The sequence below is a fragment of the Grampus griseus genome (genome assembly GCF_964374135.1).
Source record: "Grampus griseus genome assembly, chromosome: 19".
Taxonomy (NCBI): domain Eukaryota; kingdom Metazoa; phylum Chordata; class Mammalia; order Artiodactyla; family Delphinidae; genus Grampus; species Grampus griseus.
The window spans coordinates 11,303,491-11,330,133 of record NC_139013.1 but is presented as its reverse complement, the minus strand read 5'-3'; the positions used below and the strand labels follow the sequence as shown (position 1 = coordinate 11,330,133).

At 54.8% G+C, this 26,643-nt stretch overlaps 1 protein-coding gene across 2 annotated transcripts in view; it reads left to right on the top strand.

Annotated features, from left to right (window-relative positions):
• The window catches only part of GRIK5 (glutamate ionotropic receptor kainate type subunit 5), a gene marked incomplete at its 5' end in the record, with an annotated part of 47,381 nt that extends 22,524 nt beyond the window's left edge, over positions 1-24,857 (top strand). Inside the window, 8 exons of one of the 2 annotated variants that reach the window (XM_082676988.1) lie at positions 11,758-11,874; positions 12,044-12,153; positions 12,565-12,738; positions 17,063-17,228; positions 17,777-18,002; positions 19,831-19,959; positions 20,054-20,175; positions 23,941-24,857. In XM_082676988.1, the coding sequence (XP_082533114.1) occupies positions 11,758-11,874; positions 12,044-12,153; positions 12,565-12,738; positions 17,063-17,228; positions 17,777-18,002; positions 19,831-19,959; positions 20,054-20,175; positions 23,941-24,366 (1,470 nt within the window). In that variant the 3' untranslated portion in view covers positions 24,367-24,857. The remainder of the gene's footprint in view (positions 1-11,757; positions 11,875-12,043; positions 12,154-12,564; positions 12,739-17,062; positions 17,229-17,776; positions 18,003-19,830; positions 19,960-20,053; positions 20,176-23,940) is intronic. The other variant, XM_082676987.1, reaches the window with a different exon arrangement.
• Between the last annotated feature and the right edge of the window lie 1,786 nt (positions 24,858-26,643).

Sequence of the window (26,643 nt, the reverse complement as noted above, 5' to 3'; positions counted from 1 at the left end):
GAGTCAGCAGGGTGAAGGGGGGGTATGGGAGACGGGCAATGTGTTTGATGGCATTTACAAACAGCGGGGGGTGGGTTGGGAACATGAGTAAGAACGAGTTGGGTGTGGGGCGTATTAGAAGAGCAGCCGGGCCCTGAGTGTGGGCAGGATTTGAATGTAGGTGAGGAGGGCAAGAGGCAGTGGGGTGGGGGGTGGTAGGCAGGGGTGCAGCGGAAAAAATATTTTGGAGTCAGACCAACCTGGCTTTGAGTGCTGGGGTGAGTCATTTCTTTCCTCGGAACCTCAGTTTCCTCTCCCTAGGATGGGGATAATGATACCTGACAGGTCTGTAGTAAGGTTACAGACACGCTGCACACGTTCTTGTCATAGGTTGTTCTTTTTATTCCAGTCATGAGAAGCCATGTGGGCGAATGCCCAAAAAAGACAAACAGGCCCCCAGCTTAGGGGCACGTCCAGGGCAGGTGTGTGGAGCCGGGACCTGTGGCCACAAACGGTCAGGGTGGCCTTGACATTGGACTTGGCTGACAGCGTCAGAGACTCTCACCCTCTTGAGCCCCGAATGTCACCGGGGGAGACTCAGAAAGGCCACTTTGCTTGACAAGGATGTTTATCCCCGGAAGGCACTGATTTTCGAAAGTTGTTTTGACTGCAGAGCCTTTCTTCCGTTTGAAAGCGCCCTCAGGGCCCTGGACAAAGCAGAGCTGCTCTGGGGGTGACAGAGGTCGGGGGTGTCCCCCGGGTTCTGGTGGCTCGGTCTCTCTCACCCCACCCAGCTGGCAGGCCCGAGGCACTGCCCTACAGGCAGCCAGCTGGTTGAAAGCTTCTGCCCTGGGTGGGTTCAAGAGTCTGAAGCCAGGGCCTGAGGAGACAGGAGGCAGGGGCTGGTGGCCGGACGCCCACCTCACTGGCAGGCTTCCCTGTGACCTCATTGCCATAGCCGGGTCCCCAGTCTCGTAAGCTCAGAACTTTTGTTCATCAGGGCGCCCAGAAATAAGACTCCGGGAGAGCAGCCCCCGCAGCCAAAGTCACCGTCAACTGGACCTCTGTTTATTCATCAACAGAGAAGTCCTATTTACAGCTGTATGACCTTGGGCAAGAGTCTTAACTCCCTGTGCCTCGAGCCTTCCCTTAGGACTTAGTGTGAAGGTGCCTGGGGTAAGCATAGCAGGGCTGGGAGCTTTTCTCATTGGTTACTGCTCTTGTGGTCCTGCGTCCTGTTTGAGTCTCTGCTGAGCATTTGTTGTGTGACCTTGGGTGAGTTACATAACCTCCCTGTAAAACTGGGGAAATAACAAATGCTAGCACATAGGGCTGTTGTGAGCATGAAATGCGTTAATCCATGTACGGGCTTGGAACAAGGCCGGGCAGGTAGTGGGTGCTGTGTGCCTGTGCTATCGTTAGTGTTATTCCTGCCAGCACATACATACATTCATGCGTTCGTCCGTCCTCCAGCCAGCTAGTATTTATTGAGTGCCTACTGTATACCAGGCCCTGTGATACACCCTGGGGATTCAGTGGCCTGGCCTGGCCTTGCTCTTACGGTTAAAGACTTTGGCCCGCAGCCAGAGGTCCATGGGATGCACCCCCTGCACACAAAGGGCTGAGCTGGCTCAAATGAGGAAACAGAATCATCGCGGCTGCTCGATGGCCTGCGGGGAGGTCAGGGGAGGCTGGAGAGGGCCAGGACTTGGTGACCGCCTGTGGCGGGGGCGGAGGAGAGAGGACGTGAGCGTTCCTTCTGTTTCTGGCTTGGGCAGCTGGGCGATGGCGATGACATTTAGGGAGAGAACACTGGAGGAGGAGCAGGCTGAGAGTGCAAAGGATGGGCGGAGTTTGGCCTCTGCAAGGCTCAGCTGCCTGCTGTGGGATGGCCAAGTACACTGAGCTTCGCACAGATACTCAGCACTGTCCTCACAGCAGCAGCAGCTGACGTTTATGGACTTCACGCCACGCGCCAGGAACTTTGCAAGTGTTACTTAATTCTTCTAATAATCCTTCCTGGCCCAGAGGATCACTGCCCTCCTACTGATGTGAGATCAGGGGCTCAGTAGTGAACGGACTTGCCCCCAACACTCAGGGCTGCAGCCAGGTGTGACTGACCCAAGGCCTGTGTCCTTTCCAGACACCCAGCAGGTACTTGGGAAGCCTAGAGTGGTCAAGGTGGTGCTCACACCGTGCCAGGCCCTTGTCCGAACCGTATGAACTTGTGTTAACTCCTTGACTCCTCACAGGCACCCCCTGAGGAAGGCCTGGTGTTTGCCCAGTTTTCTCTAATGGACAGAGTAAGGCACCAAGATACTGTCCAGGCCACATGGCTAGTGACAGGCAGAGCCAGGGCTGGCACCCCAGCAGGCTGGCCCAGAGCTGATAAGTGACTTCCAGATGGAAGACAGCCCAGGGCACCAGCATCCCCCCAGCCACCGCCCCCCAACCCACCCCCCACCCCCGGCCAGGCTCAGGGCTTGTAGGCCAGTCTCGAATTATGGTCCATTTATTCCACCCAGTGGCCACTGCTGGAATTACCTTTCTCCCTGCCATCACCGCTGTGCTGTGAATTCAGGCCCCGCCCCTCTCACCAGCCTCCTCCTGGGCCTCCTGGCCTCCCGTCTCTCTCCACTCCAGTTTGTCCTCCAGTAGGATCTCTGTACGAGGCAAGTCTGACCTATCACTCACAGGCTTTAGCTGTCACCCCCCGGGGCCCTCCAGTCTGGCCCTAAAGGACTAGGCAGATATCTTAGGTCGGGTTTCCAGGGAGCAGATTCCGAGGTGCAGATTAGCAGGCAGGTGTGTGCGGTGCCCTTGGAAAGCAGCGAGTGGAGGAGGAGGCCTGGGCAGAGGGAGGAGTTGAGCTGTGTTGCAGTCATGACTGGACCTCAGCCGTCCCACGGGCAGCTCTGGCGCTGGGATGGCCATCAAAGACATCCCCCTGGGCTTCCCTGGTGACGCAGTGGTTGAGAGTCCGCCTGCTGATGCAGGGGACGCGGGTTCGTGCCCTGGTCCGGGAAGATCCCACATGCCGCGGAGCGGCTGGGCCCGTGAGCCATGGCCGCTGAGCCTGCGCGTCCGGAGCCTGTGCTCCGCAACGGGAGAGGCCACAGCAGTGAGAGGCCCGCGTACCGCAAAAAAAAAAAAGACATCCCCCTGAGGTAAGGGGGAAGGCTTTTATGCTCCCCACCGACACGTCATTGGATGAGGGCTGTCCTCGGGGAGGGTCAGGACCTGGGGCAAAGGGGTTCTTCCATCTACAGAGCAATCAGCCACCAACACCTGGTACCATGAGTGCCTGATCCGGAAGGAGGGTCTGGGCGGCCACCACGGTGTCCACTACAGCTGTGGGCTGGTTAGATGCCAGACAGAGCCAGCTTCAGGTTGCCCGCTTTCCCGTGTGGTCCCTGGTGAGCCATTTCATCTCTCTGAACTAGCTTCCCCTCTTGAAGTGGGAATGATGTTCCCTCCCTCACAGAGTTTTGTGGGGAGTGGGTGAGGGGTAAGCTGGAGGTCCCACAACAGAGCCTGAGTTACCGGGGCCTTGCAGGTAAGGAGTTTGCGTGTTCTTGTTGTTTTCTTTTTGGCCGAGCCAAGTGGCTTGCAGGATCCTAGTTCCCTGACCTGGAATTGAAGCCGGGCCCCAGAATTGAAAGCACCGCATCCCAACCACTGGATGGCCAGGGAATCAACCCCCCCTTTTTTCCTCCTTTTTAAATTAATTAATTTATTTATTTTTGGCTGCGTTGGGTCTTCATTGTTGCGCGCAGGCTTTCTCTAGTTGCAGAGAGCGGGGGCTACTCTTCGCTGCGGTGCCTGGGCTTCTTACTGTGATGGCTTCTCTTGTTGCGGAGCACGGGCTCTAGGCGTGCGTGCTTTAGGAGTTGTGGCTCACGGGCTCTAGAGCGCAGGCTCAGTAGTTGTGGCACACGGGCTTAGTTGCTCCGCAGCATGTGGGATCTTCCCAGACCAGGGCTTGAACCTGTGTCCCCTGCATGGGCAGGCAGATTCTTAACCACTGTGCCACCAGGGAAGTCCCTTTTCTCCTTTTTGGATGTTGTTTTTATTGTGTTATGAAGTCACTGGAAGGTGCCATGATCTAATTTATTTATTCTTTTTTTTTTTTTTTTTTTTTTTTGCGGTACACGGGCCTCTCATTGTTGTGGCCTCTCCCGTTGTGGAGCACAGGCTCCGGACGCGCAGGCTCAGCGGCCATGGTTCACGGGGCCAGCCGCTCCGCGGCATGTGGGATCTTCCCGGACTGGGGCACGAACCCGTGTCCCCTGCATCGGCAGGCGGACTCTCAACCACTGCGCCACCAGGGAAGCCCTATTCTTTTTTTTTATTGAGGTGAAATTCATATAACATAAAATTCAGTGACATTTAGTATATTCACAGTATTGTGCAACCATCACCTCTATCTAGTTCCAAGACATTTTCATGACCCCCAAAGAAAACCCGAACCCATTAAGCAGTCACTCCCAATTCCCCCCTTCCCCAGCTCCCGGCAACCACCACTCTGCTCTCTGTCTCCATGGATTTACTTATTCTAGACGTTTCATATAAATGGAATCAGCCAATATGTGGCCTTTTGTGCCTGGCTTCTCACACGGCATGATGTGCTTGAGGTCCATCCACGCTGTAAAATGATGAGTACTGCCTTTTAGGGCTGACTAATATTCCATTGTATGGATAGAGGACCTTGATTTAATTTCAAAATCATTTAAAAATGATTACTCTGGCTGCTGAGAAATAACCGTAGTGGACCAAGAGTAGAGACAAGGGGGTCCATTGGAAGGTGTGGAAGAGAGAAGATGCTGGCTTGTGCTCGAGTGGTAGCTGTGTCAGGTGTACCACCAGGTGGGATGTGTGCCAGAGGGTGAGAGGAATCAAGAGTGACTCAGGGTTTGGCTAAGCAGCTGGGCCAATGGCAAGGCCAGTTTCCACCATGGGGAGGACATAGGAGGAGAAGCTTGGTGGGGTCGGGGGTCGGGGGGATAAGAATTATCTCTGGGCGTGGGTTGTTTGAGATGCCTATTTGAAATTCAAGGGGGAGACAAAAGAATTTCCTTGTGTGACTGAGCATGAATTATTTAACTTGTCCACTATTGATGGATATTTGGGTGGTCTCCAGTTTTTGCAGGCATAGACAACGCTACCATCAATTGGATTGGTGGGGGTATTCCTGAGGGATAAGTTCCAAGTGGTGGAGGCACTGGTTCAAAGGGTATGAATGTTTTTTAAGTATATACTGCCAAATGGTCCTTCAAAAAGGTTCCACCAATTTATATTCCCACCAAAAGTTCACGAGAATGTCAAGTTTTCCACACTCTTGCCAACAATGGGTATTATCAATCTTTTAAAAAAACCTTTGCCAATCTGAGAGGCTAAAAATATCTCATTGTTTTAAGCTAAACAGAATGTCACATGGCTGCATATTAACTCCCATGTGGATGTACTGTAATTTATTGAAGCATCTTTTATATTTAGTTGTTTCCAGGTATTTTTAGATGTTTGTTTGTGCTGTTAAAAACAACCATAAGCAAACATCTTTATGCACGAAAGCTTGGCTTGCATTGTAGCTGATTAGGATTGAATCTCAATAGAATTACCAGGTGATAGAGGAAAACCCTTCGTATGGCTTTTGTTATATACTGTTGAACTGCTTTCCAGAAAGACTACATCAGTTTCTTTTTTTTTTTTTTTTCTTTTTTAACACCAGTTTCTATACAGGCTCCTTCTTGGCACTGAGGCTTTTGATGGATTTTTAGATATTCAGACAACCTCCTGTCATTTTCATAGATGGCAAGTCATTTTGATTTTTCCTGCTTTGTCTGGTGGACCACAGTAGGGTTTATGTGGCCAAGTGATAAATGGAGTCTGAGCCCAAGTTCCACTCAGAGTGGGCCTGATAGGCCCTTGGACTCACTCTGTGTTTTTCCAGGTCCTGGTTGTATAACTGGAATACGCTTTCTGACCTGTGGAGTCAGGGTCATTACGGTAGAAAGAGCCAGAGGAAGCCCCTAGAACTCCCCCTGTTTCCCAGGATAGTAATCCAAAAGCAATTCTACATCCTTTGGAGGAATTGCAGAGGTTAGTGCCGCCATTAACGGCTTGAAAGAAGCAGGGGTAGTGATCTCATCCCTGTTCAACTAGCCTGTTTGGCCTGTGCAGAAGGCAGCTGGATCTTGGAGAATGACTGTGGATTCTTGTAAATGCAATCAGGTGGTGACTCCAATCGCAGATGCTGGCCCAAATGAAGTATCTTTACTGGAGCAAGTCAACACAGCCGTTGGCAGCTGGTGTGAGCTACTGACCTAGCAAATGCTTTTTCCTCCATACCACTTTCCAAGGACCACCAGAAGCCAGGAGTATAAACCTTCAGTCTTGCCTCAGGCTGACATCAACTCTCTTGCTTTCTGCCATCATACAGACCAGCAGTTCCCAACCTTTTTGGCACCAGGGACTGGTTTCGTGGAAGACAATTTTTCCACAGACTGGCGGGGGGATGGTTCAGGCGATAATGCGAGCGATGGGGAGCCATGGGCAGCGACAGATGAAGCTTCACTCGCCCGCCGCTCACCTCCTGCTGTGCGGCCTGGTTCCTAACAGGCTGCGGACCGGTGCCGGTCCACGGTCCAGGGGTTGGGGACCCCGATATAGAACACCGAGAACTTGGTCTCTTGACGCTGGTCCATCACATTGGCAACATTTTGCTGATCAGATCTTATGAGTCTGAAATAACATTTAGTGAGGAGGTTGGCAATAAACCCACGGCTGATACCAGTCAGTCAGTGTCCAGTCTGGAGACAAAACAGCGCCAGTTACTTGAACAGAATCATATCAGCTATATTTGTTTGTTTCTTTGTTTTGTTTTGTTGTTGTTTTTTTTTTTGGCTGCACCTCGAGGCATGTGGGATCTTAGTTCCCTGACCAGAGATCGGACCCGTGCCCCCTGCAGTGGAAGTTCGGAGTCTTAACCACTGGACCGCCAGGGAATTCCCCTCTTATCAGCTATTTGAACAGAGAGAATTTAATACAAAGAATTGTTAACTAGGGGTTCCCTGGCGGTCCAGTGGTTAGGACTCCATGCTTTCACTGCTGAGGTCCCAGGTTCAGCCCCTGATCAGGGAACTAAGATTCTGCAAGCCACACAGCGCAGCCAAAAAAAAAAAAAAAAAAAAATTGTTAACTAGATGTAAAGTTGTTAACCCACTAACTGAAAGAGTAAAAAGAAATCTAATGGATCCTGAAGGTAGCAGCTGGAGGAAGCAGCCATCACCCCGAGGGCTAAGGGGAAAGGGGAAGAAGTTGGAAAGATTAAACCTTAGAAACTCAGACGAGGGTCCCCATAGAGCTGAAACTCAGACCTTTGCTGTTTGTCTGGTATTGCGGATATCTGGTGGGGTTTTTGGATTTGAGCAACAACTTATACCTGGGTATAACTTGTGTGTGCTGCTTTAATCCCTTTACCAAACAACCTGCAAGGCTTTCCATATTGAGGGAGGCCCAGAGCGTGCAAAAGCTCTGCAGCAGGTCCTGGCTTCATGCAAGCTGATCTGCCACCTGGGCCTGATGACCCGGCAGATCCCGGGAAGTGTAGAGTGCTGGTGGCAAATAGGGGAGCAGGCACCAAGAGGTGACTCGCATGCAGACCTCTAGGGTTTTGAAGCAAATCATGCTGTTTTCTGCAGATACTATTCTCCTTTTGAGAAACTGCTCATTACCTGCTAGACACTGAACACCTGCCCATGGACAGTGAGTGACCCCGTGACCTGAGCGCTCATGTCACCTGGGTATTGTCATTTTGGCATCAGTCAGGGGTCTACGGGGAAACTAATCACTCCAGATATTTGTGGGGTTTTTAAAAATATTTATTAATTTATTTAATTTTTGGCTGCATCGGGTCTTAGTTGCAGCATGCGGGATCTTTGTTGCGGCGCGCAGGATCTCCGCTGCAGCGTGCAGGCTCCTCGTTGCGGCCCGTGGGCTTCTCTCTAGGTGTGGCACACAGCCTCAGTAGTTGTGGCACACGGGCTTAGTTGCCCCGTGGCACGTGGGATCTGAGTTCCCTGACCAGGGATCAAACCTGCATCCCCTGCATTGGAAGGCAGATTCTTAACCACTGGGCCACCAGGGAAGTCCCCAGATATTTGAATGAAGAGAATTATTTACTAGGAATAAAGTTGCTAACTAGTTAACTGAGAGGGTAAAAGTTGAAGTCCAAGGCAGGAATCAGCATTTTTTCTGCAAGGGGCCACATGTAAATATTTCTGGCTTCCAGGTCATCCTGTCACTACTCAGTTCTTCCATTGTATGGAAAGCAGTTGTAGACAATACCTAAACAAGTGCGCCTGGCTGTGTTCCAATAAAACTTTATTTTTCAAAATCGGGCAGTTGGGACTTGGCCTGAGGGCCATAGTTTACACACCCTTGCTCTCTCTCAGGCATCAAGGAGGTAGCAAGGCAGGAAGTGGCTCTGTCTCAAGTTCTGAAGGAACAGAGAAGAGCTGAAACTCAGAAACTTAGAGGAAGGGCTCTGTGGGGCGGAAACTCAGACCCCGAGGAAGGGGCACTCGCCAGCTGGTGCTGGTGCCCCAAGAAAGGCTGGGCTAGGCTGGTTCTGCAAGTGCTGGGAAGCTGCAGGCTGAACTTGTCTGCCGCCCTGTGGAAGAAATGCTGCTGCCTTTGGCGCAGAAAGGCTGGCGACCCGAGAGTAGACCAGAAGGAGCAGGTAACTGTCCTTCCTCCAGCCTTGCAGCCTTCCTCTAGTGCCCCCTATTGGCAGAGCCTGTCAGGGAGCTGATGGCACAGCACAGATGGTTTGCACAGAGCTGGTGTACAGGGCGGGCTGGGGCAGAGGGACAGTCACAAGTGCTTTGGTTGGTTTTTAGGCATTTAGACAATCCCCCTGTCATTTCTACAGGTGGCTTATCATTTGGATTCTTCCTGATTTCATCCCAGAGATTAAACTGTCAGGGTTCCCTTGGGGAGGGAAGTCTTCTCTAAGGAACAGGTGTCCCTTTTGGGAAATGAAGGAGGAAGAGGAGGAGGTGGAAAGGGGGCAGGGGTTCCCAAGACTCTGAGAGGGGTCTAGAAGAACTTGCAGCATTTAAGGATCTGTCTATCCTCCATTCGGAATTCATCTCAAATCGGACCACCTCCTCTCCACCTCTACTTAGCCCCACCCCCAGCACCTCTGTGGGCATCTTTAGTCAGCTTCCACTCTTGCCCCTGTGGTCTGTTCTCAGGGCGGCCAGATCATGTTACCCTCCGCTGCACACACCCTCTGATGTGATGTCCTCTGTTGCCCTTGGGGTAGAATCCGGCCCCCTTCCCCTGGCCTGCAAGGCCCTGCAGGGCTCTGGTCCCCACTCTGCTGCATTGCCCACCCCACCCCCCTTTCTGCTCCAGCCACCCTGGACACTGTCTTAGGTGCAGTGGAAAAGCCACCCAAGGGTTTTTAAACAGGTGACTATCATTTTGGATGGGGGGCGTGTTATGAGCAGAGGCAGGGGTCCAGTGAGGAGGCTGATGGGTTATCGTGGGGGGCCTTTGCCAGGACAGACCTCCTGTGGGTGCATAAAAATAAAGATTCCTGTATTAGCTAACATTGTTCACAACGATTCACATATTAGTCACGAGAGTGGCAAGTGCACAAGAAAGGAGAAAACCGGGAATTCCCTGGTGGTCCAGTGGTTGGGACTCTGCTGTTTCACTGCCGAGGGCGCGGGTTCGATCCCTGGTTGGGGAACTAAGATCCCACAAACCGTGGGGTGTGGCCAAAAAAAAGGGGGGGGGAACCACTCCTTACTCTCAACACCCAGGAATTCCCAGGGGTATGCTCTGAATCCAGTGCGTTCTGGGCCCCTGCCACACATGGCCGCCTCTGGATTCTGCCTTGGGGACGTGCCATCTCTCTCTCACCCTGCCGTAGTTGCTTCATCTATGCTGTCTCTCTCTACTCTTGGTTAATCTTCTGGGTCTGTCCTCTTTCCCTGACATCGAATTGCCTTTCAGATCTCTTCTCTCCTAGACCCTGGATTTCATTTTGGGTCCACGTGATCTCTCCCTGACCTTGGTTTTCTTTTCAGCCTGTGCCACGTCTCTTTGCAGTATCTTTGGGGCCTGTGCCCTCTCTCCCCACCCCAGTTCTGTCCTAGTCTGTATTACCTCATGTGGTCTCAGTCTCAGCCCCCTGGGGGGTGAGTGTGTCCCTCCTCCCAGGCCAGTGATCCAGGACCTTGACTCTTATTTCAGCCCCAGGGGGAGGACTCTACTTGAATTTGGAGTCAGTGCTGGGGCCCGGTTGAGCCCTGGGCGATGGAATCAGTATGCCTGGAAGGAGCGTCCTGGGAGCCGGGTTCCAAATCCAGGAGACAACTCGCTCCCCTCCCGCCCAGTTTTACAGAGGACCAAACTGAGGCCCAGAGACATGGAAGCAAGCGCCTGCCCCTGGTCACCCAGTGAGCTTGGGGCAGAGCCAGGGCTCTCTACTCCCACCCGCGGCCCTTCCCAGCACCCTGCCCCCTCTGTCATGTATGTGCACACGTGAGCCCACGTGTTTGGGTGTGTGCACTGTGCCTCTAGGGAATGCCCCCCACGATGTCATCACTCCTCCCTACACTCGCGTGCAGGGCACGGGTTTGTCTGCCTGAGTCCACGTGGACAGTATGTCACTGGGTCAGCCTGTGTCTGGGCACGCATGTGTGGATATGGCACGGTGTGCACATGGTGGTGTAGACCTGACCGGGTACAGTGCTCACGTGTGCAGTGTGTGTGTGTGTGTGTGTGTGTGAGAAGTGCCAGGTTTTTTCCCAGCCTGTGTCCTGCCCACAGCTAACGACTGGCTGATGTGCACTTGGCCAAGAGCGAGATGGCCTCTTTGGATCAGGCATTCCAGTGTGTCAGCGAGACCCCAACACACACCCTTTTCTCCGCCATACCCCACCCACTGCCCACCCTTCACCACTTCAGACCTGGACCCCAGCCACCCCTCCCCGACTCAAGACCACGTGCAGCTTCTCCTGAGGTCGTTACCTCAACTGAGCCGGGCGTGGTCCTGTGTGTCAGGGGTGGCTTCATGCACACATCTAGGTCCCTGGTGTCTGCCAGGGGCAGGAGAGTGGAGGTCATGTCTCTGCTTTATGGTCCCCAGCCCCTGCCTTTCCTCCCTAGTGCCTTTGCCTCTCTGAGCCTCAGTTTCCCCTTCTATAAAATGGGCCTAGTAGTGGCCCTCAGGGAGCTGTTAAGAGGATTATACAAGATAATCTATATAAAGTGACATCTAGCATGGAGCCTGGCACACAGTAAGCGCTTGATAAATATTCCCTGTTAATTGTTCATACAGAAGAGAAAACCAAAGCTCCAAGAGGATCCTGAGTGGGTCAGCGTCCAGGCATCTCAGCTCCAATCTCAGGCTCTCTCTTCAGGACCCCGGCATGGTGGGAGTGGTGGGGGTCAGCGGTAGGTTTTATAAAGCAGGGTCTTAATGATGAACTTGACTGGGGAGTGGGAGAGATTGGATGAGGCAGGGCAGCCGGGCAGGAAGGAGGCCACAGGAGCCGCTTACAGCAGATGTGAGATGACAAGGGTCCAGCTGGAGGCCCGAGGTGCACTCTTGGAGCCAGTCCCCTGGCTCCTTCTGCTGTCCTCTCTCTTTGCCTCTCTCTCACCTTCTGATATTCTAAGTCGCTCCCTCAGTGCGTTCTCTCTAACTGCCCATCTGTCTCCCTGGCCCGCCCATCTACCCCCGCCCCGCTTCCCCTCCAGCAGAAGGCAGACCTGGCTGTGGCTGCGTTCACCATCACAGCTGAGCGGGAGAAGGTCATCGACTTTTCCAAACCCTTCATGACCCTGGGAATCAGCATCCTCTACCGTGTGCACATGGTACGGTTCCCCTGGAGGTGGGGGTGGGGGCTGGTGCTGGGGCCGGACACCCAAGGGAGGCAGAGGCTGTGGGCTGGACCTCGGATGGGCCGGTGGGGCTCATGGGCCCTGGGGCTGGGGGAGGGGCTCAGGTCTGTGTGGCTCCGGCTCTCATTCCGTCTCCCACCAGGGCCGCAAGCCTGGCTACTTTTCCTTCCTGGACCCCTTCTCCCCTGCTGTGTGGCTCTTCATGCTTCTGGCCTACCTGGCTGTCAGCTGCGTCCTGTTCCTGGCCGCCAGGTGAGTCCACTACCTGCTGCCTGGGAAGGAGAGGGCGGGGAGGAAGCACGAGCTGGGGTCTCCATGCCTGACCTTTCTGTTGTCTGTCTGGACCATCCTCGGCCTCCACTTGGGGCCTTGGATTCCCTGCACCCTCCCTTCTCCCTTTCTGGCCCTGTCTCTGTATTTCCTTCTTGTGGTTCTGACTTTTGCTCCGTGGTTCTCTCTGGGTCTCTCCCCTTCCCATTCTTTCTGTCCCCCTCCCCTTTTGCCTGCACTGTCTCTGTTTCTCTGTGTGTGTGTGTGTCTCTCTCTGTCCATCTCTGTCTATCTTCCCCTCCGTTTTTGTCCCCCCATCTCTTCTGATCACGGTGGCTCTCTCTTTCCTCTGTTCCTCTCCTTTTTCTCCCCATTCCCCGTGTCTCTCCACAGGCTGAGCCCCTACGAGTGGTATAACCCGCACCCGTGCCTGCGGGCACGTCCCCACATCCTGGAGAATCAGTACACGCTGGGCAACAGCCTCTGGTTCCCCGTGGGGGGCTTCATGCAGCAGGGCTCAGAGATCATGCCCCGGGCGCTGTCCACACGCTGCGTCAGCGGAGTCTGGTGAGAGGCTGCCTGTCTGCCCCAGCCGGGGCTGACGGAGGTGGGGAGGAGGGCGGGGGGATTCTGAGGCCTGGGCCCATTCCTGTGTCCCACACAAGCTGTGTGACAGGGAATGGGGTGGGGGCAGCTGAGCCCCAGCTCTGCCACTCACTGGCCGTGTGACCTTGGGTCTCCATGCCTCAGTCTCCTCATCTGATAAATGGGGATAAAAATGCCCATGTCTCAGGTTGTAAGGATTCGGTGTGGCTAAGGGATGGGAAAGTGCTTCTGCTGACCTGAGGGGTTATAATCAGGACAGTATTGGCATTGTTACTGCTGTCTCGGACATTGCCCGGGCAATCACAGAGACACTGGAATCCTTGAGCCAGGACAGCCTTCACTGTCCAGACGTTGAGGCTGAGGCCCCGGACAGGGATACCTGCTCCCTCAAAGTCCCACGTGGATCCCGTAACTTTTGTTTTTGGCCACACCTCGCATGGCTTGTGGGATGTTAGTTCCTTGACCAGGGATTGAACTTGGACCCTCAGCAGTGAACGCACCAAGTCCCAACCACTGGACTGCCAGGGAATTACCCAGACCCAGTAACTTATTTTGAACGGAACTTATTTTGCCCCCAAGACAAGCTCCAAGAACCTATGTGTCAGAGAGCAGACACTGACAACTGGTGGTATCTGGCCCATAGTTTAAAAGATTTTGAATTAGTTGGCATTTAAAAATTGGGTAAATTCACTTACAAATTCAGATTCCTCTTTTTGTTTTGTTTTGGCCACGCTGCGCGGCTTGTGGGATCTTTGTTCCGGGGCACAGCAGTGAAAGCCCGGAATCCTAACCACTAGGCCACCAGGAAACTCCCCAAATTCAGATTTCTCACTTTTCTCAAAGATTTGGGAGATCTGGTAGTGCTCGGCTGGCGTTCCCACCTGGCGTCGATGCCTGTTCCACTGGCCTCAGTCCTCTCTCCCTCCTTCAGTCACTTTTTTTTTTTAATTTTTTTTTTTTGACTGCATTGGGTCTTTGTTGCTGCATGTGGGCTTTCTCTAGTTGCAGCGAGCGGGGGCTACTCTTCACTGCGGTGCGCGGGCTTCTCATCGCGGTGGCTTCTCTTGTTGCGGAGCACAGGCTCTAGGCGCGCAGGCTTCAGTAGTTGTGGTGCACGGACTCAGTAGTTGTGGCTCGAGGGCTCTAGAGTGCAGGCTCAGTAGTTGTGACACATGGGCTTAGTTGCTCCGTGGCCTGTGGGATCTTCCCCGACCGGGGCTCGAACCCGTGTCCCCTGCATTGGCAGGCAGATTCTTAACCACTGCGCCACCAGGAAAGTCCTCCTTCAGTCACTTTCTGGCCTGGCTTCCATAAGCACTCACATTTGCCACCCTATCTTTGAAATAGCATCTGGGCTTGGTTGCAGTTCATATAACTCTTCTCAGCTCCTTTTCCTCATCAGAACCACAGAAAGCCGAGGAGCATGCTTAGGATAAGGAATATTCTCTGGTTTTATGGATTAGAAGATCGAGACCCAGAGAGAGGAAGTGGTTTGCTAAAGAGCATGCATTTGGCTAGAGGCAGGGCTGGGCTGAGCCAGCCTCCCGCCCCAGTGCCACCCACCCCGTAGGCCCTGGGTGCCTCTCCAGGGCAAACTGAGGCATGGGGCCTCCTCCCCATCAGTCAGGATCTATGCTCAGTAGTCATTCAGCAAGAGGTGCTTCTCAGGCCCTTCCATGTGCCAGGCACTCAGGCAGGTGGAAAATCAGTCCTCAAGAGGCAAAGGAACTGAGAATAAACAGATAAATAAACACAAGGACATCATATTTTATGCCAAGAATATGTCCCGAAGATATTGTTTGATTCAAAACTTGTTTGTTCAGGACTAACCATAACGGTGGCAGGTTTTTCTCTTTCCCAGCTAAGCGAGGCTAACTACCATCTGGCAGTTGTTTGCAATTTGCTTGGTCCATTGGCTTTGAAACTTTTTGTTTGTTTGTTTTGGTTGCACCAGGTCTTAGATGTACCTGGCGGACTCCTTAGTTGCGGCTCCAGAGCTCCTTAGTTGCAGCATGTGGGCTCCTAAGTTGCAGCACGTGGGCTCCTTAGTTGCAGCGGGGCTTTGAAACGTTCTTTTTCTTTTCTTTTTTTTTTTTTTGGTGGTATGTGGGCCTCTTACTGTCGTGGCCTCTCCCGTTGCGGAGCACAGACTCCAGACGCGCAGCCTCAGCGGCCATGGCTCATGGAACCAGCTGCTCTGCGGCACGTGGGATCCTCCTGGACCGGGGCACGAACCCGCATCCCCTGCATCGGCAGGCGGACTCTCAACCACTGTGCCACCAGGGAAGCCCCTACGTTTTTTTTTCTTTAATTTTTAAAATTTTCTGGATGTGCCGCATGGCATGTAGGATCTTAGTTCCCTGACCAGGGATCGAAACCGTGCCCCCTGCAGTAGAAGCTTGGAGTCCTAACCACTGGACCGCCAGGGAGATCCCTAAACTTTTGAATCTTGATGATTTTTTTTTTTTAACATTTTGAAATTGGCATCATGTCAGGAGTTATACCCTGTATTCATTTCCTGTTGCTGCTGCAACAAATTACCACAAACTTCGTGGCTTAAAAACAACATAAATTTATTCTCTTATAGTTCTGGAGGTCAGAAGTGCAAAATAGATATGACTGTGCTAAAATCAGGCTGTTGGCAGGGCCAGTTCTTCTGGAGGCTTTGGGGGAGAATCCATTTCCTTGCCTTTTCCAGCTTTTAGAAGCCGCCTGCGTTCCTGGGCTTGTGACCCCTTCCTCCAACTTCAAAGCCAACAGCATAACGTCTTCAAATCTCTCTCTCTGACTCTGACCTCCTTCTTCCGCATAAGGGCCCTTGTGATTCCATGGGCCCAACAGGATAATCCAGGCTAATCTCCCCATCTCAAGACTCTTAACTTAATCATATCTGCAAAGACCCTTTTACCCTGTGAGGGAACATACTCACAAGTTCCAGGGATGAGCATGTAGACATCTTTGGGAGGCAAGCCTTTCTTCTGCCTACCACACACCCCGACTAAACTTTATTAACATTTTTAATATAATGACGTATCAGATGTATGTAAACTGCGCTATTGAAGAACCAAACAGGGTGCAGTGAAAGAGAACAGTAGAGAATGAGGGGCTCGGGAAGGGCCCCTCTGAGGAGGTACCATCTAGGCTGTTTCATCTGAAGGTGCAAACAGAGGCATGCCTGCCAAAGAGAGGGAGGCGCATTCCAGCCGGGCACGAGAGGGAGGCATGTGTGAGGAGGTGGCTGAGAGGGCGTGAAGGGACCCACTGTGAAAAATCTGGCCGAGTCCCCCAGTCAGGTGGGGGACCAGTGACCAACTCTCTACAGCCCATCCCTTCTGCTCCTCAGTCAGGGACCCTCTTCCCCAGCTGGGCGTTCTCTGCCCCTTCCCATCGCTGTCACCCAGGAAGCCCACAGTCATGTCCCCTCTCTCACCTTTGACCCCTTTGACCTCAGGCTCACTCTTGTCTCCACCCCGAGTCTTCCCCCACATTCAGTCATTCAACAGATGTTTCTTAATCTCCAAATGTGACCTCGGCCTGGTGATTCAGCAAGCCAGGGCCGGTGGTAGGGCGGTGGGGGTGGGTGCCAGTGCTCTAGGGACCTGGCCGCTCCCTGAATAGCAGCAGCTCGGCCAGAACTCCCCTCCTGGGCCCCTCATCTCATGTCCACACGGGCCATAGCCTCCTGCCGCCACACCCAAGGGCTCGCCATGGTTCAGGACAGCTCTGCCTTGGAAATCAACGTTTCTTTTCTTTTAATTAATTAATTTATTTATTTTTGGCTGCGTTGGGTCTTCGTTGCTGCGCGCGGGCTTTCCCTAGTCGCGGCGAGTGGGGGCTACTCTTCGTTGCGGTGCACAGGCTTCTCATCGCGGTGGCTTCTCTTGTTGCGGAGCACGGGCTCTAGGCACGCGGGCTTCAGTAGTTGTGGCACGCGGGCTCAGGAGTTGTGGCTCGCGGAGTCTAGAGCACAGGCTCAGTAGTTGTGGCGCACAGGCTTAGTTGCTCCGTGGCATGTGGAATCTTCCCGGGCCAGGGCTCGAACCCGTGTCCCCTGCATTGGCAGGCGGATTCTTAACCACTGAGCCACCAGGGAAGCCCTCTGAAAGCAATTTTAAACCCAAGGAATCTGCTCCAGATTCCATGTTCCCAGCCCCTCCACTAGTCAGCAGTCAGCCTTCTAGATGCTGGGGTCACTGAGGGGGCACCACCAGTGGGGCGCACGGCCACAGGGGCAGGGGGGCAGTGGCGGCTCCAGCCTGTAGCTCACCCCTGCCCCCCCCCCCAGGTGGGCCTTCACCTTGATCATCATCTCCTCCTACACGGCCAACCTGGCTGCCTTCCTCACCGTGCAGCGCATGGAGGTGCCTGTGGAGTCGGCCGACGACCTGGCGGACCAGACCAACATTGAGTATGGTACCATCCACGCTGGTTCCACCATGACCTTCTTTCAGGTGGGGCCCCCGGAGCCACCCAGGCTTGGTTTCGGGATCCCCGCTGTGCACAGCAGCGCAGGGTGGGGCAGTGCATTCCTCAGAAGATTCCCGCGGGGCCCATAGGAAGTAAGCTGTCCTGTTTGGCTTGGACGCAGGTCTCCCTGAAGCAGGCTGGGCCCTGGGTGTATATGGTTGAGCATCTGCTCCCAGCTTCTCTGAATAAGGCCTGGGAACACTGGGAAGACAGGGCTGGTGTCAAGCCGAGCCGAGGCCCAGGGGTGGAAGAGAGAAAAAGGGTTGAAGAGCAGGCTGTGGCTGCGTCTTCCCAAGCCTTCGGTCCTCAGGGTCCTCGCTGGGCTGGTGGGTGTGGGGTTGGCTTGGATCTGGCCCTGAGCAGTCTGTCTGTCTTGTGCGTCTCCTCTGTCTTTGGCTCTTCCTGTCTTCCTCTGGTCTCCCCGCTCTCTCGGGTTGAGGGAGACTTTCTAGAGGGCAGGGGACAGGGCTCAGGGGAAAGGCAGGAGTGGAAAGACCCTCACCCGTCTTCCCCTCATGCGCCCTCTGTCCAGAATTCACGGTACCAGACGTACCAGCGTATGTGGAACTACATGCAGTCGAAGCAGCCCAGTGTGTTTGTCAAGAGCACAGAGGAGGGCATCGCCCGCGTCCTCAACTCCCGCTATGCCTTCCTGCTCGAGTCCACCATGAATGAGTACCACCGGCGCCTCAACTGCAACCTCACCCAGATCGGGGGTCTCCTCGACACCAAGGGCTACGGCATCGGCATGCCGCTGGGTATGGCGGCAGTGGGGTGGGGTGGGAGGCCGTGGGTCCCCAAGCAGCTGAAACCAAGCTGTGTGAGCAGGCCAGGGAGTAGGCCAGGCCCTTCCCGAGCAGGCTGGGTGTGCTGTGTGTGGCCTCCTAGCTATGTGGCCTTGGGAAGGTGATGCCACCTTCCTGAGCCTCTGCACCCTCCACCTGCATATGAACAGGCCTAGGAACGATCAGCTCCAGCCCTGGAGGGCTGTTGGGAGAACCCGGTGATACTGTGCACAAGTCAGTGCGCGTGAACCGTGAGGCGCATTCCCTGCCTTCCCCCATTGGTCCGAGGGCCCCTCGAGGGTGAGGACCTGGGTTTATTTACTTCATATTCTCTGCACCAAACCCACAGCCTGGCTCAGAGCAGGTGGTCCAGCAACATAATGGATGCTGCTGGATGGGTGGAAGGGAGGGAGAGAGGGAAGGAGGGAGGGAGGAAGAATGATGGATGGATCTGCTAGGGAGACTTGGACATGCTTTTCCAGGGCTTGGTGCTGGAAACTCACCACCAATTTTGCCACCAAATTTTGGCATTTCGGCTTTTAAACCCACCTATATTCTGATGACCACTGCATTTCTTAGCTATGACTACATAACAAATTACCCCAAATCTTAGCATCTTTGTGGTAGGGTCAGTGCTGTATCAGGGAAGCAGTATAGCCTGGTGCTTTGAGGGACAGACTCTGGAGTCCCAACAACCTGGATTCAAATCCCAGCTTCCTCCCTGACTCAGGCAAGAGTGTCACCTGCTTCATGCAGATAATGAGGGTGGTAACACGTGCCTCACAGGATTATTGTGAGACTTAAGTACGCTTCTGTGGACCAAGGGTCTGGCACGTAGTAGGTGCCTGATAAATACCAAGCACCCCACTTGCCTGCATCCCTAGTTCCTGGCACCTGGTAGATGCTCAAGAACTATAGTAGTAAATGAAGAAATGAGTAGAGGGTAGGATATGGGTGGGGTGTGTGGGGCCCAAGGATGGTTTAAGGGGAGGATCTGAGGGTAGAGAGGAGAGAGGTGGTCCAGGGTTGGGGCCACGCAGAGGAGAGGTGTGGCTGGGGATTCGTTCACTTGGCAGATCTGATGTCCTACTGTGTGCCGGGACTGCTCTAGGTGCTGGGATGCCACAGCGGGGAGCTAGCTGCTCAGCCCTCACCTCCAGCCGTCTACTAGGGGTGCAGACAGACAGTAAACACATAGCTTTATAATGTGATGTCAAGCAGTGTCAACTGCTCTGAAGTAAATAAGGGGAAGAGATGGACAGGGAGTGGGGTGCTTGCTGTCATTTTAAATAGAGTTAGAGAAGAGCCCCTGAGGCACCCTGTGAGCAGAGTCCGGAGGAAGTGAGGGAAGGAATATTCCAGGCAGAGGCAAAGGTCCTAAGGGAGCCCCAGGTGGTGGGACCAGTGAATGCAGAATGTTGTTGAACATTTGAAGATTTTTTTTTCTAGCTGCAGACAGAGCTGTTGGAGAGTTTTAAGCACCAGAGAGGCGTGATCTCTGGCTGTGTTTCTGAAACTGTCCCTCTGGCTGCTGTGTTGAGAAGAGCCTGGTGGGGAGAGAGTGGGGAGGGGGCACAGGGAGAGGGGACCGGTGACAAATGTGACAAGTGGGGGCTTGGCCCAGGGGTGGTTGCAGGGGAGGTGGTGAGCAGTAGTCAGATTTGAAGGTGGACAGGGAAGATGCTGGGGATGCTGCAGAGGTGGGAGGAGAGCAGCTGCAGAGGGGAGGGAACATCTGGGGCTTGGGCCGGCAGGGCTCCAGGGTCCCGATGACCATCCACCCCCCGTGTGCCTGGTCCAGGCTCCCCGTTCCGGGATGAGATCACACTGGCCATTCTGCAGCTTCAGGAGAACAACCGGCTGGAGATCCTGAAGCGCAAGTGGTGGGAGGGGAGCCGGTGCCCCAAGGAAGAGGACCATCGAGCTAAAGGTCAGCCACTCCTGCACGCTGTGCCCTTCCCAAAGGCCCCTTGCCACCCCTGGCCCACGCAGCCCGACCCCTGGCTCTCCCCCTCCACCCCCAGGCTTGGGCATGGAGAACATCGGCGGCATTTTTGTCGTGCTCATCTGTGGCCTCATCATTGCTGTCTTCGTGGCAGTCATGGAATTCATATGGTCCACGCGGAGGTCGGCAGAGTCAGAAGAGGTGAGGGGGCTGGCGAAGGGTGTGTGGGAAGAAGTGGGACCCCAGGGGCAGGGGGTGTGAACACTATGGCATTGGGAGCCGTTACTGGAAGAATGCGAGGGTTGGGGGGCTGGGAGCTGGGGACGTGAGAGGATCGGAGCGACTCCAGGGGTCCAGGAGGTCCATGAAGAGGTGAGAGCAGGGAACTCCCTGACGGTCCAGCGGTTAGGACTCTGCGCTGTCACTGCAGAGGGCCCAGGTTCGATCGCTGATGGGGGAAAAAACTAAGATCCCACAAGCCGCGGTGCAGCCAGAAGAAAAAAAAAAAAGAGGTGAGAGCAGACGGAAGGCGGTAGAGAGGGTCCACGGACATGAGGAAGGACAGAGGGGGAAGAGGGCGCAGGCAGAGATGAGGATGCAGGGGAAGGAGTGTGGAGGGGCAGAGAGAGAAGGATATGGGGAAAGAATGAGGTGGTAAAGCAAGAAGAAATAGGAGGAGGGACAGGGGCAAGGAGAATGCAGCTGAATGCGACAGCAGGAAGACAGACTTGCTGGCCGGTCTCAGCCCACACGCGGGCATGGTGGTCCCCAGCCATACTCCAGTGCTAACCCCGCGGGCCCCCGTGCTCCTCCGCGATTCCAACCTTTCCCTCTCTCTGCCAGCCTCCAGCCAACCCCCTCTCCTCCTTGCTTTGAGCCCATGACCTTGCTTCTCCTGGCCTGAGAAAAGCAGAGGAGTCGGAAAGCGTGCCAAGCCCCACCTCTACATCCACCTACCCTCATGCTTTCTCCACTCGCCCCGTTAGTGACTCTAGATGAACATCCACGCTCCTCGCTAAGGCTTCTCCGCATGCGCCCTGTCTCCTCCTCTCTCGCCTTCCCAAGGACATTCCTCAGCTGTTCTCTCCTTCCCTCCGGCATCATCAGCTTTTCTCCCTCTACTGGATCAAGCCCGGCAGCATACAGATGTGCTGTCATTTCTCCCATCATCAAGGAACCCTCTCTGGACCCCGTTTCCCCTCCTAGTCACCACCCCATTTCTCCCCTTCTGTTGTAGCCTTGACAGGGTGTGTCCCTCTGCTGTTTCCAGTTTCTGTCCTCCCATTCCTTCTTGGACACACTCCCATCCAGCTCCTGTCCCCACCTCTCTTCTGAAGCCAATCTTGCCACCAGCGACCTCCGCATCTGAAATCCAGCGCCTGAGTCTCTGGCCTCATCATCGTGAGGCAGCCATGGGCTTCAGCACAGCCGATCACTGTCTCCTCACAATGCTCTCTTCCCTGCTCCTGCCTCATTTACTCCTACCTCTCGGGCACTGTTCTGTTGGGGCGCCCTAGGGCTCGATCCTTGGACTTCTTCTCTTCTCTTTCTCCCTTCTCTTGGTGATCCCATCCAGCCAAATGGTTTGTAAGACCATCTGTATGCTGATGACTCCTGTATTATTTATCTTTTGCCATGTAGCAAATTATCCCGCAATTTAGCAACTTAAAACAGCAAACTTCTATCAGTTCACAGTGTCCATAGGTCACGAATCTGGGAGCAGCTTAGCTGGGTGGTTCTGGCTGCCCAGTGTCTCTGGTAAGGTCATGGTCATGATGTTGGCTGGGGCTGCTGTTGTCTGGAGGCTCGACTGGGGCTGGAGGATCCACTTCCAGGATGGCTCACTGTCTCAAAATGTACCTGTGGGGTTTTAATTTATGGAAGTGACTGAGCAGAAGAGGCCAATGCCAGTGAAAGAAGAAATTATTACTTACATTACCTGACAGGAGGGGGCCTACCACGCCACATAGGGCCACAAGGAAAGCACCAGATTTGGTCAGGAGGCAGAAGAAGGGAGAGAGAAACCTAGGGCAGAGCCTTTATTGGGGTTTCCATGAGAAGGGCAAGGCAGCTAAGGAAACGGCTTAGGACTGGGCAGTGTGCGTACTGTCAGCAGGCTCTGGACTACAGGGGTGGTCTTTAATTGTCTGGTACCCGGCCCTGGGTTGATTTAGGGCAGGGGAAATATTGGCTTGATGTGTGAGAGTCAGATAAAGGGGGTGTATAGACTCAGGATTGGTTGGTTTTCATGTGAAAGGCAGGTTCCCAGCCCTTTGCTATCCCTAACAATTGGCTAGCTCTGGGAGGGCAGTCTCTCCCTGGCTAGCAAGATGTTTCAGATGTCAAAACATCCTAAGATAGAGAGAATAAAAATACACTCATTCACATAGCAGTTGGCAGGAGGCCTCGGTTCCTCACACAGGGACTTCTCCATAGGGCCGCTTGAGTGTCCTCACACCGTGGCAGCTGAGTTTCCCCAGAGCGAGTGATGCAAGAGAGAGTCAGGAAGAAGCCAAAATGTCAGCTGACCTAGCCTTATTCTGTTGGTCACAGAGTGAACCTCATACAAAGGCAAAGGGGACTACACAAGGGTGTGAACACCCCAGGGGCAGGATCTTGGAGGCTGCCTACCATAACCCTCAAATGTGTATCCCTTACAGGGGCCTCTCCCTGAACCCACGGTTTGTAAATTCAGCTCCACACTTGACATCTCCCCGTGGATGTCCACCAGGTAGTGAGTGACGTCATGTGGCCAACACAGAGCTCCTGCCCACCCGTCAGGCAATGCCATCATTCCAGTTGCTCAGGCCAAAATATGTGGAGTCACCCTTCACTCCTCCCTCTTTCTCACGCCCTCTATCTGATCTCTGGTGACCGTAGCAGCTTCCTAGTGGGCCCCCTGCTCTTGCCCTTGGCCTCCCTACAGTCTGTTCTCTGCACAGCTCCAGAGTGATCCTGTGAAAGCACAGCAGTCCTATGCTTAAAACTCTCCAGTGGCTCCCGTCTGGCTCAGAGTAAAAGCCAAACCCTTACCGTGGCCTCTGGGCCTTACACAAGCCGGCCCCCGTTGCTCCCCTGACCTCACCTCCTCCCTCTCCCCTTTGCCCACCGCGCCTTGGCCACCCTGACCTGCTCCACATTCCTCCAGCACCTCACACCTGTAACCAGCTGAACGGTCTGCCTTCCCTCCTGCCAGGCCCCACGCAGCTCATCCTGCACTGCGTTTGTCTACTTGCAGTTCCTCTTCTCAATGAGTCTCCCCTAAGGACCCATCTCAAAATTCAGCATCACTCCCCACCCACACCCCCACCTATTTTCCCAATTTAATATTTCTCCAAAGCACTCATCACCATCTAACATACAACTTATATTTACATATTTATGTTTTGTCTCTGCACAATATAACCTCCATGAGGGCAGGGACTTCTGTCTGTTTTGTTCTCTGCTGTATCTCCAGTGCCTGAAACAGTGCCTGGAACACAGTAGGCGGTCAGCAAATACGTCTGGCAATAGTGCGTGCGTGAATCAGTGGCCGAGGATGGAGAACGAGTACGAGGGAAGGACTAGAAGCAGTTATAAACTTTCGAGTGAAAAGGCAAGAGGAAGGAGTAGGAAGAGAGGAGCGTGGATCGGAGGTGAAGGGCAGATTTCAGAACAAATCCAAAGAAGAATGGAGAAGGGAGCGAGAAGTGGAGGAGAGACAGGAGTTGAGAGGTGGAGAGACGAGACAGGAAGAGCACGGGGAAATAAGGGAACTATGAGGGAAGAGAATGGGAAATGAGGAAAGGGTGGAAGAGAGGAGGTGAAAGGGCTTGCAGGAAAGAGAAAGAGAGGTGAACACAGAGGTGGGGCGGGGAGAGCAGGAGGGTGTGGAGGTTTCCGAGAGGACCAGAGGGGAAAGGAGCGGCGAGGGGCGGCGGCAAGGAGGTCGCAGGCAGTGACCACCGCGCCCCGCGCCGCCCCCAGGTGTCGGTGTGCCAGGAGATGCTGCAGGAGCTGCGGCACGCGGTGTCCTGCCGCAAGACGTCGCGTTCTCGCCGGCGCCGGCGCCCGGGAGGCCCAAGCCGGGCCCTGCTGTCGCTACGCGCCGTCCGCGAGATGCGCCTCAGCAACGGCAAGCTCTACTCCGCCGGCGCGGGCGATGCTGGCAGCGCGCACGGGGGCCCCCAGCGCCTCCTGGACGACCCGGGACCGCCCGGCGGGGCCCGGCCCCCCGCCCCCACCCCTTGCACCCACGTGCGTGTCTGTCAGGAGTGCCGGCGCATCCAGGCGCTGCGGGCCTCCGGAGCCGGCGCGCCCTCGCGTGGCCTGGGCGCCCCCGCTGAAGCCACCAGCCCGCCCCGGTCCCGGCCCGGCCCCGCCGGCCCCCGCGAGCTGGCCGAGCACGAGTGATCATGGGCGGGGCCGGGCGGGCGCCCGGACTGACCGCAGGGACTGGGCTCGCCCCAGGCCCCGGCCGCCCTCGCTTCCCTGGTGGGCGAGGGACGGGACTTGTGCCCCCGCGCGCCGGACGCCGCGATTTTGCCTTTGGTTCCCGGTGAAGTCTGAGGCTCGGCTCCGGAACCTGCCTGCGCCCCCTAGTGGACTCGCCAGAGGGTGCCGCGGACGCCCGCACTCCGTCCCCCACTGCGAACAAGAGGAGCGCAGGAACCGAGGACTCCAGGGGCCGAGGACTGCAGGGGCTGTTCCCGGAAGCGGAAAGCAGTTCGTGGGGAGAACCCCATCCTGGGACTGCTCGGGCTCCCCAAGACTTAACGCAGCCCTCCCCACTTCTGGAGAAGTGGGAGGCCTCTGGGCAGATGGGTGTCCCCTGGTGCCCCTCGACTCTTCTCTTTCTCTCTTTTTTTTGGGGAGAAACTTCGGAATTTCTATGAGACCCCCACAGGGAGGGGGTCAGTTGGGCCCCCATCCCTCCCCCTGCCACACCCCAGTCCCCGTTGGAATAAAAAAAGAACAAAACCCCAAAACTGGGGATACCCGGGTCTCATTTCCTAGGGGTGCGAGGGCACTGAAGGCTTGGGCTCCCCCCTCCAGGGAGTCTGCTGAGAACCACAGACTGGATAGTCACTCCTGCACTCTCTCGATTCTCCGCCCTGCCCACAGACAGCAGGTCAGCCCAGGTCCGGGCAGCTGGCCCTTCTCCACTGACCTTCTCTCAGGACAGAAGGAGGCTGCGACAGAGACCCTGAGACAGATGGAGAGAGATACAGGGATCTGGAGAGGCGGAGACACCAGGAAAAGGAGACATAGACAGAAACCAGATGGGGCTGGGGGAGGGGAGGGTGAGTGAACAGTTCAGTGTGGTGGTGCCTGGGTGGCCCGTATGGTGGTAAGTGTGTGCCTGGGCCAGGGTAATTTGTCATGACTTTGTAGTCATGTGCATGTGTGTATGTGTGTACATCCGTGAACCCACCTTCAGCTGTGTGACTGTGACCCTGTGTTTCTGCTGAGAACGTACCTCCTCAGCCCCAAGAGAGGAAGTGAGAAATCCCAGTCGGGGGGAGGGAGGAGGTGGGGCGGGGTAGGCTGACGGCTGGTTGAGCGGGGAGAAGGGTAGGTCTGCTTTCTGTCCACGCCCTCCTCCGCCCCACTGGAGGTTTCTGTGGAAACTGCAGCTGAGAAAGGACAAGTGAAGGTCACACAGCCAAAACCAAAACGAGGCCAAGTGGAAGGGGGAGAGATGGAGAGGTGGAGAGAAAGAAAGAGATGGGGAGAGGATGGCGGAGAGACAGAAAGGGAAGAGACAGAGATGGGGTAGAGATGGGGAGAGACTATGGGGGGGCTCAGAGAGAGATGGAGAAATAGGGCAAAGGGGGAGACACAGGGAGACATACCATGATGAGGTGGGAGAAGGGTGAGACAGAATGGAGAAGGGGACGAGGTGGAGACAGAGAAAACAGGGATATTAATAACAGACCCGGGGAGTTGGGGCTGAGAGAAGCAGAGACTGAGGTGGAACAGAGACAGGTGAGACAAGAAGCTGTAGAAAACTAGATGAGGACAGTAGGGGGCCCGAGCAGTGAGGAACGCTAGACCGAGAGAGGGAGCAAGCGAGGGAAAGGAGCGAGGCTGGGCCCCGCCCCTCGGGCAGGGGGCCCAGAGCTCGGGAGCTGTCCGTTCAGCACCGGCCTGCTGGGCTTGGCGGTCCTGGAGCGCAGCATTGCCCTGTCTCACTTGCAGGACCTGCCTGCCTTCTCAGTGTTTGGGCAGGCCACTCTTCGGGGGACCCCGCCTGGTACACAGCGCCCCCAGTCTCCATCTGACCTCTTCTGTGTCTCAGACCCTTGCCGTGTGTGCCCAGACAGGTGTGGGGATGAGCTTGTGTCTCAAGGTCTCTCGTTTCCACATCTCTCACAGACTAATCAATGTCTCTGCCCTTGGGCGGGACTGTCAGTCTGTCAAGGTGACTAGAATATGATTGCAGACATTTCTGGTCTGTCTCCCTCTCTGTTCCAGTACCAAGCAGATCTCCTCTGGGGTCTTTCCCCATTTCTGAGTCTCCCCCACCCCCATTTCTGCTCTGTCTCCCCAGTCTTTATCTCTAAGTCTCCCCAGTGTGCCAAACGTGTCTGCCTAGCTTTCTATGTCCCTGCGTGTCACTGTCATCTTCACTAAGTAATTCTGTTTATCTGCCTCTTACGCCTGTTTTCTCATTTCTGTCTTTGCCCA